The sequence below is a fragment of the Crocuta crocuta genome, unplaced genomic scaffold (genome assembly GCF_008692635.1).
Source record: "Crocuta crocuta isolate KB4526 unplaced genomic scaffold, BGI_CrCroc_1.0 scaffold303, whole genome shotgun sequence".
Lineage (NCBI taxonomy): Eukaryota > Metazoa > Chordata > Mammalia > Carnivora > Hyaenidae > Crocuta > Crocuta crocuta.
The window spans coordinates 2,754,691-2,768,715 of record NW_027528276.1 but is presented as its reverse complement, the minus strand read 5'-3'; the positions used below and the strand labels follow the sequence as shown (position 1 = coordinate 2,768,715).

The following is a 14,025-nucleotide window of genomic DNA, read 5'->3' as shown; positions in this document are numbered from 1 at the left end:
CCCAGGCTGCGCCCCGCCCCGTCCCCACCGGTCTCCTTCAATCCTTCTGGGGGTCGCGGTCCCTTTAAGTTGCCCGGCGCGGAGGTGGGGCCGAGCTTCCCCGGCCGGAAGCTGACTAGGCGCGTCACTTCCTCCCGGAAGCGGGCCCGGGCGGATGTCTCCTGCGCGTCCGTGNGGGCTGTGGTGGCCGTCCCCACCGACACGCTGTACGGCCTGGCCTGCTCGGCGAGCTGCTCGGCGGCACTGGGAGCTGTGTATCGCCTCAAGGGCCGCAGCGAGGCCAAACCGCTGGCCGTCTGCCTGGGCCGCGTGGCCGACGTCTACAGGTGAGGCCGCCCCGACCCGGCCCCGCTGGGGGCGGCACCGCGGGAGGGGCTTCCGGTGACAGGCTTGGGAGACTGAGGCGCAGAGAGCGGGAGGGGCTTGTCCAGGCTCACCCAGGAATCCGGAACTGGAAATGTGTATCGAGCACTTAACGTCTTCCCAGTCCCTGAACGAGATGCTGGGGCGCCGCGAGGAACGAGGCAGTCAAGGTCCTTATTCTCCTGGCGCTCTTGTGATAATGGCGTGGGCGGGGGAGACTCCCACGGTTCAAAAAAAAAACAAAAACACGAAACAAACACGACAGCTTAAATTAGTAGGGGCGGGGGGTGCCTTGAAAAAAATGAAACATGGAGCGTGATAACGGTGCAGCTGCTGTGGCCTCAGAGACCAGAAGCATGTGGGCCCCAAGCTGGGCGTGTCCTTTGGAGCCCAGCCTCTCAAACTCTTAGGGAGATGAAGAGGGAAGACAGATGGATCTCATCGGTGTCTCGAGGGTCCCCTTTTCTAGATCTGTCTACAGTCTGGAATAGGACCAGCAGCGACCCTTCATTCTTGGATGGATCTGTGTCCGCTCTGTTTCCCAGGTATTGCCATGTGAGAGTACCCAAGGGGCTGCTGAAAGACTTACTACCAGGACCAGTGACCCTGGTGTTGGAACGCTCTGAGGAGCTCAATAAGGACCTGAACCCCTTTACTCCTGTGAGTCAGATTTGCTCTTCTTGTGTCCCCACACTCCTGCCATCTGGTTTTCACTAGGATCCAGGCCAGACCCATTCCCCCCCTCCCCACCCCGGTCCACCCTTTCTGATGGCCCTCTCCCCTTGCTTTACAGCTTGTAGGCATCCGGATTCCTGACCATGCCTTCATACAGGATTTGGCTCAGGTGTTTGGGGGACCACTTGCTCTCACCAGTGCCAACCTCAGCTCCCAGGCCAGTTCTCTGAATGTGGAGGTAGGAGTTACCCAGTCCCTCCCCCCCCCCCCCCAAACACCCCCAGCCCAAACACAGATTCCTCTGAACCTGGGGGGCTGCTGGTTCACCCACCAGCAGGTCAAAGAAAGGATTATCCTAATCATGTCTTAACTCGCATGGCTTTAGAACAAATGAGAACAGACAGAAATGTCACCACACATTTTTCTTCCTACAGAACTTAAGTGTAAAACGTAGCAAAGGAATGGGGTTTTCCGTGCCCAGACCTAAAGAGAGTGTGGTGAGGGGCCTTAGAGAGTGAGATCTCAGCATCCTTTCTTATTCTGGGACTGCAGGCTTTGCCCGGTCCCGTGGCTATGCCTGAGGCAATAGCGGTGGGGGTATTCGTGGCCTGTCAGCAAACAGTTGACCCAACCAACCAGTGCAGTAACTGGTAGTTAGGATCCTCCATCCCAAATGCCCAGGCCTAGCCACCACTGCAGCGTTTTTATGAGTGGTGGTGCTGGGGAGAATAGGTGATGCTCTAACCCAGCTAACCATGCAATCCACAGATTTTGGAGAGGGTCTCCTTCCCATGGCCCAAGGATTGTGTGCTGGTGACCTGCATGTGCAGAGTCCCCCTGTCTTCCTCTCCCTACACGTACCCTGCTGAGATCCAGGATCAGAGGGCCCTGGAGAAAGTAACTTGAATATGGTGACACAGAAATGTGGGCGGAAGTTCAGGGTAGGCCCCACACCTTCGGACACCCACCTGGGTAGGACTCCAGTCATTGTACTTCCCCATCGCCAACAGAAGCCCTGTGTGGAATCTCCTCTTGGCACAGACAGACTTTCTGTAAGTTGTAGGCGTTATTTGAAGCGCTAACCTAGGAGGGCTTCACACCTCATAGGGTGCTATGTCCTAGGCGCTGAGGCAGTGTCCTTGGCACAGCTGACCTTAACTGAATGAGATTCCTCCTGCTGCTTAGAGGAAGACGCCTCCTGTTTTAGAAGTGTATGGCCTTTGTCTTCTCGTGAGCGCCGTGTGCGGCGTGACATCACGGCAGATGCCAGAGGCAGTGTCCGCGTTCTTCCTCTCCTTCTTCTCAGGAATTCCAGGACCTCTGGCCTCAGCTGTCCCTGGTCATTGACGGGGGACCAATCGGGGATGGCCGGAGCTCTGAGTATCGCCTGGGCTCAACTGTGGTTGACTTATCTGTACCTGGAAAGTTCGGCATCATCCGCCCAGGCTGGTAAGTCTTCGCTATGGCATGGGGCTAGAATCTGTGGGAGGTTGGAAGGTGCAAAAAAAAAGGCCTTGACAAAATAAAGGTGGTCACTCCTGCATCTTGTCCTGAGGGGAATGAGCAGGTTTGAAGAAGTGGGGTGGAAGTGGGGACTCTGTTTGCTGGTGTTGGCTGGCTTTTTCAGATTTCAAAGGATTCATCAAGGGTTTATTGAAGAGCTGATCACCATGCCTTGGGTTCGGGGGTTTGGGGCAGTCAGGACTTTAACCGCCCTCCGTTTCCTCCTCAGTGCCCTGGAGAGAACTACATCCATCCTCCAGCAGAAGTACGGGCTGCTCCCCTCGCACGGATCCTGCTCGTGAATCTCAGGAAGAGGGAGGGCCCAAGGACTGGTGCTGGACACTATGTGTCTGTCCGCTGGTGACTGGCAAGGCCTCATTCACAGAGGCCACGACGTCGCCAGTCTGATGCATTAAGGCAGTGCGTCCCTCTGAACCCTGTAGACCCAGGCCCCAGAAGCTGCTGGTTTGGTCTCACACTGTTGGGGGAGATCCTCTTTATGAACTGTAATTTCATAGATCAGCCAAAAGCTGACTAGACGTTTTATTTGAGAACATTCCTAGGATGGCCTTGTTCTAATAAGTTTCTTTTTAAAAGATACTTTTGAGAAACTGAAAGAACAGACTTGGGATCTAGTCAGAGCCTCCCCTCTGGCGGGTGGTGGCATTTAAGGTCCAAATAGGCTAGCGCACCAGCTGGTGCTGTCAGAAAGTCTCAGGTGACCAAAGGCATGTGTTTCTGCACCTGAAGCTGGAACCAGGTTAGGATGACAGTTGCTGAGCCGCAGGCCAAACACGGTCTCCTCTGAGCTGGTGAGGCTGGTGCTGTGCCATGAGGCCTGGCACGGAGACATCGTTTTGGGCTGGTGGTGGGAAGTGAGCTCCGTTGGCAAGGGGTGGGAATGGGAAGGTCCGAGTTAAAGAATCCTGGAGAGCAAATGTCTACTATTTTTGTCAGCCGGTGGCTTTTTTCTTATTTATTCATAAAATAAGTTCTAAAGAATTACACCTGTAACACCTTTTATTTGAACCCTGTGTCTACTTAGCAGCCTGTGTCTTTATTCATACGAATACCAAGTGTTAAACAGTTACTCTTGGGTATTTGAACCTTGTTTCTCATGAACAGAAAATGTTTTGTAAATAGTTTCTTTTTCTTCTTTTGAATTATTTCTGTAGGAGGGGGATTACTGGGTCAAAGTGTGTGAACATTTTTATGGCTCTTGATACAGATTCACCTTCAAAAGAACTGATCCAGCCGCCTCACCGTCAGCAACGGATGAGGCTTCGCGGTTCCCGGCCCCTGGCCTTGCTGGACTTGTTGTATTTTCCAAACTGTGTATGTGCGAAATGAGGCCTCAGTGTTTCTCCCTTCTGTGAACTGCTGCAGGTCACCATCCAACCCTTTGCACCTCTCCCAATCTGCCCCATCTCGGTGCCGTTCAGTATCCGTGACCTAACTGGAGCCGGGGGTCCTGTGGTAATCCATAGGCCCCACTTCCCCTCCCGCGCCTTGCACCCCACGCCACAACCTAGGACTCCGTCTTGAGCCCATAAAGTAATGCACATATTTCCAAGGAGCTCCTAAATCTCGCCAAGGTGTCGTCCCAGGGCCTGCTTTGAGGGCCCCTGCAATTAGCACATTAGTTTATTTGTAAATAAGCACTGGGTTGTTAAATGTCCCCTCTAAAAATCTCGTTTAAACCACCCGTTTCTTAAGCAAACTCACTCTTCATTGTGCTAACTGGCCAGCCCATCCCACATGTCCATTTGTCACAGAAATTTGAGGGAGGGCTCAGAATTCAGGAAGTCTTGAAGAGAGCGAAGAGAAGGCTTACTTGAGAATACCACATCATATTTAATTGGTACAAATCACAGCACTGAAAATGGCTCGACTGAGTGGGCCTCATTCAGTTTAGGCAGCCGAGGAAGAGGCGATGTCCTAGTCCTCTCCCTGGAGCTAAATGGTCATCTGGGGAAATGGAGGCTCTGGGGCACAGAGGTATTTTCTTAAGAGGAAAAGGAACAACTCCCAGCGCTGGGGAAAACTGCAAAAAGAAAACCGTGCTCAGGCACTAGCTACAAGGCCACACCAAAGAAGGAAAGCTGGATCCTGTAAGCTGCTGGAAGAAAAGGAACCTTTCCAGGTCAAGTTCCTCCCCAGCGCCTAGCACACAGTAAAAGGTGCTCAGTTAGGGTGTGTTGAATGAATGAATGCTCAGGAGTATTTCCTGATCGTTGGGTTCAGGAGTCTACCGGGAAGGGCTTAAATCTAGAATTTCCCTTTTCAAATACGGTTCCCTAACATGGAGAAGACAGACGCTGTGGGAAGAAGGCTGAAGGGGAAGCAGGGCGTGTGCTAGCCCAGAGCCCTGACTGCTCCGAAGAGCAGTGACCTGGCGGCCTGCTGAGTTCCAAGCTAGGAGGGACTATTTTTTTAGTGTTAGGATAGGGAGCTGCCCTGGGCTAAATCCAGTCACCTGCCAGCCTCTGTGGTTCCGTCTCTGGAACCCTGCCTCGTTTCCTGTCACTGCAGAGCACCCCAGCACCACCTGCCCGAGGAACAGGCTGTGTTCCACGTGGGCCCAGGCTTGATGGCCCCACCCAGAGGCGCCCCGCTGCCAAACTGGAGACCGGCGAGTGCCTACAACCTTAGCTGGGCCCCACACAGCGACACCCTCCAGTGAGGCCAGGACATCGGCACCTCATGGCCGTCGGCAGGCTCCTCACATCAGCCACTGCTCCTTCTCTTTGATGAAGTGCTCTGCCCAGCGGCGAGTCAGCTCCAGGTACAGGTTGGGCTGGTGAGGCAGGTAGTCCAAATACAGACGTGTTGGCGTCTTCTTGGGAATGGCCTTCTCGATCTGGGTGCCCTCGTGCCACTCGTTGAAAGAGGTGATGGAGACAATCTCGGGCCTCACAGTCAGGGCTGCCTGCAGGGCCGTCTCATAGTACTTGCCATTGACCCTGTTCCGAGTATTGTGGTTATTCCAGGGCCGGATGCTGGTGTCAATGTAGCCAGGCCCCACGCTGGGGATGAACATGAGGTTGTTGGCATCACAAAAGTTCTTCACAGCTTTCCAGTTCTGATGGGAGGAGCCGAAGGAGAAACCATTGGAGGCAAAGTAGGTATACATGCCGTCAAACCCGGCGGCCAGGATGTCGTGGGTGTGGCCCTCCTCCACCAGCAGCGCTATGAAGACCCCATCATAGGGGGTGTTACGGATGGAGTGGGGCCCACTGGGTGTCAGGAGGTGAGCCCAGGCCTCAGGAGACGTCAGGTATGAGTCGTAGATATAAAAGAGTGGGAGGCTCTTGCCCATGCTGTTCTTATAGCGGTAAAATGCACCATGGGAGCCATACCTGAGGAGCAAGAGGGAGAAGAACTTGACATGGCCACCTAAGAAGGGGCAGCCAGCACAGCTGTACGACAAGCTGTGGGTTAGATCTTTCCTGAGACCCAGGATCCCGCCAGGCCCCACGGTGAGAGTCATCGTGCCTCTAAGCAAGAACCTAGTCCCCGCCCCCTGTCCATCCCCAGCCTCAGTGATCCTGTGTTCAAGCTCTCCACCATGCCACCCCCATCTTTCATCTAGACTGCAGCAACAGCCACCTGACCGGTCTCTAGGCTCCTGCTTCTGGCTCCCTACAATCCACTCTCCTTAATCACATGTGATTGCTCTTTACCAAGATCTGCAAGGCCCCCCTCCAACTTGATCAGGCCCTGCCCACCTCCATCCCTGCTATGAGCCCATCTCTATGCACCAGCTACACTGGCCTTTTATTCTGCCATCAAGCTTGTCCCATCATGGGCCTTTGGATCTGACGGCCCTCTGCCTGGAATTTTCTACCACTCCAGATCTCTGAAGAGCTGACTCTTCCTTCAGGTGTTAGCTCACATGTCATTTCCTCAGAGGCACTTATTTGACCACTCTTTCTAAAGTATAGCACCCATCTGCAGCGTGCTCTCTAACACAATATCCTGCTTTATATTCTTTATTGTTGCTTTTTCAGAGTGGGAGTCACAATTGGTCTCTTGTGCGTTAACTCCTGTCTGCTTCACCACCTCAACACACTAGAACGTAAACTTTGCTAGTCCTACCCATTATGGTACAACTGGGGCTTAGGACAGTGCATGGACACCTGAAGGCACTCAAACATTTCCTGAATGAGTGGATGATACATGCATGCGCTGTGCAAGCTCCTTTCACATATATTAACTCACATAACTCTCACAAGACTCAAAGGTTAAGTAAGAGGCTTGCATCAGATCACAGACTGGAGGCTGCCAAATCAGAATTCAACCCCGTGTTGCTGACTCCAAGCCCAGTACAGTCTTCCTGTGAAGTAGCTGCTGAGGACACAGGCACTGTGCCCTTGTGTCTCATGACCTGCCCCTCTAAACCTTCAACCTCTACCCCCATTTTGATCCCCACCAGAATCCAGGCCCCACAGCAGCCTTACGTGTCAATGATGTACTTGATGTTGTCATGCAGAGTGACATCATCCCGGCCCTTGTAGGGTTGGATGTGGAAGGCCACCTGCCACAAACAGGAGATACTGGTCAGGTGAGGATTTGCCCTGGGGTCACACTCCCCTAACGCTTGGAGGAGAGGGCGCTACAACCATGGGCACAATAGAGATAAGAGCAGCCACTGCCCTCAGGGCCAAGAAAAGAGGAGCAAGAAATTTGCCCACCTCCCACAGCAGGGCCTCTGGGAATCATTTGGATGGGCTGTGGCTTGATGGCTAATAGTTTAAAGCTTGTGGGCCACTTCCATGTGGTTGGCACTAGCTGCCTGAAACCGTGGGAAGAAGGATGCTGAATGAAGCTGAGTTGATGGGCAAAGGTGCTATGATCTGTTAAACATGTCAATGATGGGCTCAGGAACAGGCGTGGGGCTCCTCTCTCCTATTTCTCTTCCTTTGCCCCAGGACAGGGGAATGACTTCTTTGGTTCATTTGGAGAAATTGACTGGACATGCTTCGCTCAGCTCATTCATTCCTCTTGAAAGCGCACCTGCCCACCAGCCAAGAACACAGGTTATACTCTGCTCCTTGAGGCCTAGCACTGCCGCCTCCCACTAAGGATCTGAGGCTGGAGTTGAGTTTCTGGGCTCATGTGGGTCCTTGCCTGCCCTCTATCCAGAGTGTAAGAGTCTGCAACCTAACTTCTATCTGATATTTATTCAGTCTCCCATTTCTCCTATATTTAGTTTTCCCGATTTTTTTCATAATTCAAGAAAATAAAAACAGGTGCTATTTCTTAGAACTCCACCCCCAACACCACACTTGCTGTGTATTTGCCATACCTGGGCTAATGCCGAGAACTAACCCTGTGGGCAGAGGAGGGGAAATCTGAATGGGCCAAAGAGCACCTGACCTTTTCTTGGAGACTCACCTGGATGTTGTACTGATGGGCGGTGTCGAGAATGGCGGGCACCAGGTCTTCTGAGGGTTCCCCGTTATCATCAGCCATGCCAGGTGGGTACCAGGACAGGACCAGGACGCCTGTGACACAACACAGAAGCCACTTCAGAGACACGCAGTACCCACGCAACAGAGATGTGTTTTCTCACAAGCCATCTCCAACTGCAAAACGGTTTCTGAATGACACCTTGAGCGAGGCCACGGCCAGGTTTACCTCCTGCAGATCAGATCCCAGAGCCTAGAGTCCCGGAGCTGTCCACGCCCGCGGTGCTGAAGCGCGGCGGCAACGGGAACCTTTGCGCACCAGGCAGAGAAGGAGCCTGACAAAAGCCTGAGTCGGACTCGGCTTTCGCTTGCAGCTTGCATTCGCAAGGAGTAGAACAAAGGGAAGTGGGTGCACGATACCACACCCATCTGGAAGCCACAGTCCTATCTCTGGAGGAAAGGGGCACCTCTAAGTTCCCGCGGGGAGAAGAGCCCCAAGCCGAGGTCATCTTAGGCTTCCCAAGGGAAATAACATTTGTCTCGACAGTCTGCCTCTCTAGGCTGTAAGATCCCGAGGGATAGCCTCTGTGTTATTTATCTGTGAATGCCTCCCATCATTGTCTTTGGCATTCAGTTTCCGCCCATTCACTAGCCATCTCTAGATAAATTGAAATGTGTTGTAAAATCCAGCAGAATTCAGTGACAAAATCTGAAAGAAATGAGCCTCTTCACCCGAGCCTGCCTACAAAAGAGGCTTCTAGGGACCTCTTTTCAAGCAGAGTACTTGATGAAAAGCCCCTGGCCCCCCTACTGCAAACAGAGCAGGGTCCACATCATGTAACGTGGGCAAACTTTCCTTTCTGCAGCCAGCAAAAACAGGAAGGGCTGCTGCCCTAGCCCTGTATCTCATGTGGAAGCAGAGGCCATCCCAGGCGTGGCTCCACTGAACCCCACTCCTGCAGGGCCAGGATACCCAGCCTCGCTTAAGAAGCCCAAGAGACAAGAAGACTCTCCCTCTCCTTGCCGGCCCTCCTTGGGACAGCTCGGAGCAAATGTCTTCTTCCACTGGCCCTCCCAGCAGCTCCGCCCTATGAAAAGGCCCTGTTGTGAGGGGTCAGAAGGCAGAGGTGGGGGGAGACCTAATACTAGAAGGAGGGGGCGGCGCCGCGTGGTAAGCTCTGAATGAAAGTACAAGGGAGGGAGTAAGAAGCCAGGCAGAAGGGTGAGTGGGACCAGAGGCTCGGTGACAGGATCAGCGGGAGTTGCGGCGTGGAAACGAGGAAGGGCGAGGCGGGGCGACAGGGCCGCCCTGGGATGAGGGGAACTCACCGATGGCAGCTTCCTTGAGCTGGGTCATGTGCTCCCGCAGCACGTCGGGGTCCCGAGAACTGTAGGGCCCCAACTCCGGGTAGAAGCTGGAGCCCAAGTCGTCGGGAGGACTATGGCGGCCGCGGGGGTAGCTGGCCGAGATCTTAGGGTCCCAATGCGGCACCATGACGTGGTCCCAGTGAATGTAGTGGCCCTCGCGCCGCGGGCTCCCGTACCACGAGTAGTAGAAGGCGTGCAGGTCCGAGTAGACGCGCAGACTCTGCCCGGGGGCGGGCTCGGCCTCCGCGGGGGCCGGGCCCGGGGGGCTGCCCGGGCCTGCANGTCGCGCAGCCCGCACGCGTCCCAGGGAGACGGCGACGCGGAGCGCGGAGCGCGGCGTGGGCGGCTCCCGGCCTCTCCCCCGCAGTGCGGGCGGGCCCGGCACACAGAGAATGCAGGCGGCGCAGACCAAGTTGTCAGGAGTCGAGGGGGGACTGGACGCGAGGGGAGGCGAAGAGTGGTGGAACTGCGAGTGCCCCGGGCCAAAGCAGCAGGGGCCTAGTCGGGTCCCCCTAGTGGCGGGGGAGAGGGGGGCGGAAGGATGCCCTCCTTCCGGAGCCCAGGAGAAGGTCGAGGCGGCGGCGCCTGAAGGCGTGGGAGCAGAGGGCTGGGTGGGGAAGAACGAGAATGTCGTGTCCGACGCTCTCGCCGAGGATCTCCTTCCCCAGGGAACCCTCTTTACTGACTTCACCGACCTCTCCCTGCTGATCTCAGTGACCTCCCTTCTTTGCCCTCGTACCGCCTCTCACAACCCGGGCAGCCTCTGAAACTTGGGGAGATGGGCGCCAGGAAAACCCCAGGAGTCAGACGCTACACACACTGGCTAGAGCGTGGAAGGACAAGGGAGACCGTGACTTGCACAAAGTCACACGGACCGGGCCTAAACCCAAGAGCTCTTGTCACTGGCCAGACCGCTGATCCCAGGCCTGTTGTCCAGGGCTGTTTGTCTTTGGACAAACTCCTAGGATCGGTGAAAACTAAATGAGATAGTCACCAAAAGGCACTTTAAACGGGGCCTCGCAAAATTAGCACTCAGTACACGTTCGCCATTCTTTCCGGACTCTGAGCGCCAAGGGGCAGGCCCTGGGTCTTATTTACCCTTCTGGACTCCAAAGGGGGGCCGTGGGAACAGGGTCTGACAATCGATTCCCAGGGCTGTTTGCTGAGTGAATACCAACCACCCTCTGGTGTGATATTCTATAGGCAATGATTTCTTCCCCACTCAACACTGACTGAGTTCCTACTCTGCATTATTCATTAGTTTATTTATTCAGTTTTGTTTATTGTCTGCCTCCTTCACTGGTCTATGAGGACAGCAACCTTAATCTAGCCGCTGTGTCTGAAACAGGGCTTGGCATAATAGTAGACACCTGATTCTTATTTCTTAAGTAAAATAATTGTAGGAAACCCAGGAAGAGGAGGAGCAGAGTTGGGGAATGTGGGTAGACCCGGAGCCCAGGAAAGCGACTTTGAGAGAATTCATAGTAGTAAGTGTGATGTAAGTAGGAAGGATGCCTTCAGCTCCAAGCAGCAGACACCTGATTCACACTGGCTTATGCAATATGGAAATGTATCATCTCACAGTGCAGGAAATCCAATAGTAGGACAGAGTGAGTAGATTCCCTGGTTCAAACATCATTAGGAACCTGAGATGTTTCCACCTTGCTGCTCTGCTGTGCCCACCATTGACTTCAGACCCAAACCTACCAAAACTGACTCCCCTCGTATCACAAAATGACTGCTTGGGGGCAGCTGAGGCAGCATGCTCCCTTTCCCCAACCAACAGGCAACAGTAAGACTGATTTCTCTTTCCTAGAAGGCCTAAGCAAGCTTCTCCTTAAAGCTCATCAGTCTAGTCTGTTTTAGGCCTGCCTGTTCATCCCAAACAAATCGTTGCCAAAGGGAATGGAATTACCATGACTAGATTAGATTATATGTTTGCAGTGGATTGAAACTTGGGGAGAAGACCATGCTCTACCATGGAATTAGATAGCTCTGGAAAGGAGTAAGAATGGGAAGGGGAAAGAATAAGGATGGAACTTTCAGGAACACCAGCATTTTGGGGTTGGGCAGAGGAATGGGAGCATGTGAGGAAAGCTGAGAAAGCATCACAAAAGAGGAAGTAAGAGAAGTGGGAATGACTGGTAATGGTCTTAGAAAACTAGTGGCTGTTTTCTCCTGCTCTCTGTCATTCTGCTATTTCCAGAAATGTCCTGCAGTGTCATGGTGGCCTCCACTGGCCATGTCTGGAGTCCCTAACACTACCACCCAGCCATAACGGTTTGATCTGGGGCTAGCAGCCTACCCATGAGGAACCAGTGATAGTATCCATTCCCCACTGTTCCAATCATGAACACCCACCCAAGGGTCATCAATTATAACTCTTCTCTGGGATTTTTTTCTTGTTGGTGCCGAGGGTAGATTCAATCTTTCTCTCTAAAAAAGTAGTACCGTTAGTTGGGACACCCAGGTGGCTCAATCAGTTGAGCAAGCAGCTTTGGCTCAGGTCATGATCTTGTGGCTTGTGGAATCATTTGTGGGAGTGAGTCCCGCATCAGGCTCTGCACTGACAGCATAGAGCCTGCTTCACATCCTCTGTCTTTTCTCTCAAAAATAATACACATTAATAATAGATAGATAGATAGATAAAAGTGGTACCATTAGGGAAGAAACAGGGACAGCGAGGAACTTAGTCTTGAATCTCTGATTTCAATTTTCCTTGAAGCCTGGTTTCAGTGTGAAACACTGGAATAATCTTTTAGTAGATTACCTTTTAATTCTAAGCGAGAGGAGTTTGTGGAGCACTTTCTTGGTTGCCTGTCAATCTCAAGCAAAGATTGATCAAGAGACTCCAGAGCAAGGAGGGCATCTGGGAGGGAATCCTAGGAACGGAGAGTGAGGGATCAAGGAGAATGAGACAAAAAAGAAGAGCCAAACTAATGATACCTTGTGGAGGTTGCTGCCATTAATAATGGGGCTTTGATTCTGGATTCTAAGAAGTGTACAAATATCTCCCAGAATTAAAAGGTTGAAGCTAAAGCTATTATCTACTGGCCCCCATCCTCCACTGGTTGAGTGTTTTCCTTAGGGCTGTTAACTTCCTTACCCTTCTGGCCTCCTTTGTGCCAGGTAGTCTCCCACAGTATCAGAGAAGGTCCTGAGGGAGGCATAAAGACAGAGAGACACGGTGTATGTTTGAAGTGGGACACTGCCAGTTAGAGGTAGGTCTGGGCTTACCCAGATCTGTCCACCCTAACTGGACTGTCCATAAAAAATTACTACAGACTTCGCAGCTTAAAACAGCACCAACACGTACTATCTTGCAGTTTCTGTAAGTCAAAAGTCCAGGCACGGTGTGGCTCTGCTGGTTTTCTGCTTAGTCTCACAAGACCAAAATCAAATGTTGGCAGGATTCTGCTCCTTTGTGGAGGCTTTAGGAATGGACCCACGTCCCGGATCATTGACAGAAGTCAGTTCTCTGTAATTGTAGAACTGAGGTTCCCATGTCCTTGCTAGCTGTCGGGTGGGGGTCTTTCTCACCTTCAAGAGGCTGCCTGCATTTCTTCGTTTGTGGCTTCCTTCCTCCGTTTTCAAAGCCAGCGGCATGAGACCCAGCCCCCACACATTGAATCTCTCTGACTTCCTTTTCTACTCTTAAGGGCTCATGTGATGCATTAGGCTCAGTTGGGGATAATTTCCCTATTTTAAGGCCAATCGATTAGTAACCTTAATCCCAGCTGCAAAGTTCCCTCACAGCCATAACTACATTAGTATTTGAAGGAATAGCCCAAGGTCAAGAAGCTCAGGGGCAGGGACAGAATCAGAATTCTTCCTACCTCAGAAACTGTTGCTGGAATCAAGGTGAGTCAAGGGGCTGTGACATGTGGCTTCAAAGCTGTCTGCTAGGGGTGCCTGGGTGGCTTCACTGATTCCCGCTCAGGTCATGATGCCAGAGTCATGGGATGAATCTCACTCTCAGCAGAGAGCCTGCTTGGGATTCTCTCTCTCTCTCTCTCTCTCTCTCTCTCTCTGCCCTTCTTGTGCTCTCTCTCAAAATAAACAAGTAGACTTAAAAAAAAACAGGCAAAGGGGCGCCTGGGTGGCTTAGTCGGTTAAGCGTCCGACTTTCGCTTAGGTCATGATCTCGCGGTTCGTGGGTTCGAGCCCCGCTTCGGGCTCTGTGCTGACTGCCAGCTCAGAGCCTGGAGCCTGTTTCAGTCTGTGACTCCCTCTCTCTCTGACCCTCCCCTGCTCACGCTGTCTCTCTCTCTCTCTCTCCTAGAAATAAATAAAACATTAAAAAATATATATATATCTCTCTTTAAAAAAAAAACAGGCAAAGTTGTCTGCTACACTCATTCTATCAATTACTGTGTGTTTGTCTGTAAATAAGAACGGAGATAGCTAACTAAAGTTCTCAAACTTTAACGTCATATCTAGCTTTCGAGGATTTTGTTAAAATGCAGATCCCGATTCAGTGCGTCAGGAGTGAGCCCTGAGAGTCTGCATTTCTAATAAGATCTCAGGTGGTGCTGAATCTGGTGATCTCAGACCACATTTTAGTACTTAAAGTATAGTGAGCTTATTACCCCACATTTTGAGGAGTCTTTAGATAGGCTGGATTTAGAGATGGTTAATCCAGTGCTTCAAAGACATTGGGGCATCATGTCATCTTGTCTGTGGTTTCTTTGGCCCTCTCCTCATG

The 14,025-nt window shown here is 52.4% G+C and overlaps 2 protein-coding genes across 2 annotated transcripts in view; one reads left to right on the top strand and one right to left on the bottom strand.

Annotated features, from left to right (window-relative positions):
• Nucleotides 1-3,570, top strand: part of YRDC (yrdC N6-threonylcarbamoyltransferase domain containing) — a 3,641-nt gene extending 71 nt beyond the window's left edge. The window contains exons 2-6 of the mRNA XM_077753194.1: nt 6-326; nt 909-1,023; nt 1,157-1,276; nt 2,345-2,487; nt 2,771-3,570. Coding sequence (XP_077609320.1) covers nt 6-326; nt 909-1,023; nt 1,157-1,276; nt 2,345-2,487; nt 2,771-2,843 — 772 coding nt within the window. The 3' untranslated portion in view covers nt 2,844-3,570. The remainder of the gene's footprint in view (nt 1-5; nt 327-908; nt 1,024-1,156; nt 1,277-2,344; nt 2,488-2,770) is intronic.
• An 805-nt stretch (nt 3,571-4,375) lies between these two features.
• Nucleotides 4,376-9,371, bottom strand: MANEAL (mannosidase endo-alpha like). The gene is made up of 3 exons (XM_077753142.1): nt 9,282-9,371; nt 7,939-8,048; nt 4,376-5,900 (listed from the first exon to the last, which is right to left on the bottom strand). The coding sequence occupies exons 2-3, from the start codon at nt 8,007-8,009 to the stop codon at nt 5,264-5,266; spliced, it is 708 nt and encodes a 235-aa protein (XP_077609268.1). The 5' UTR covers nt 8,010-8,048; nt 9,282-9,371; the 3' UTR covers nt 4,376-5,263.
• Nucleotides 9,372-14,025: the final 4,654 nt, after the last annotated feature.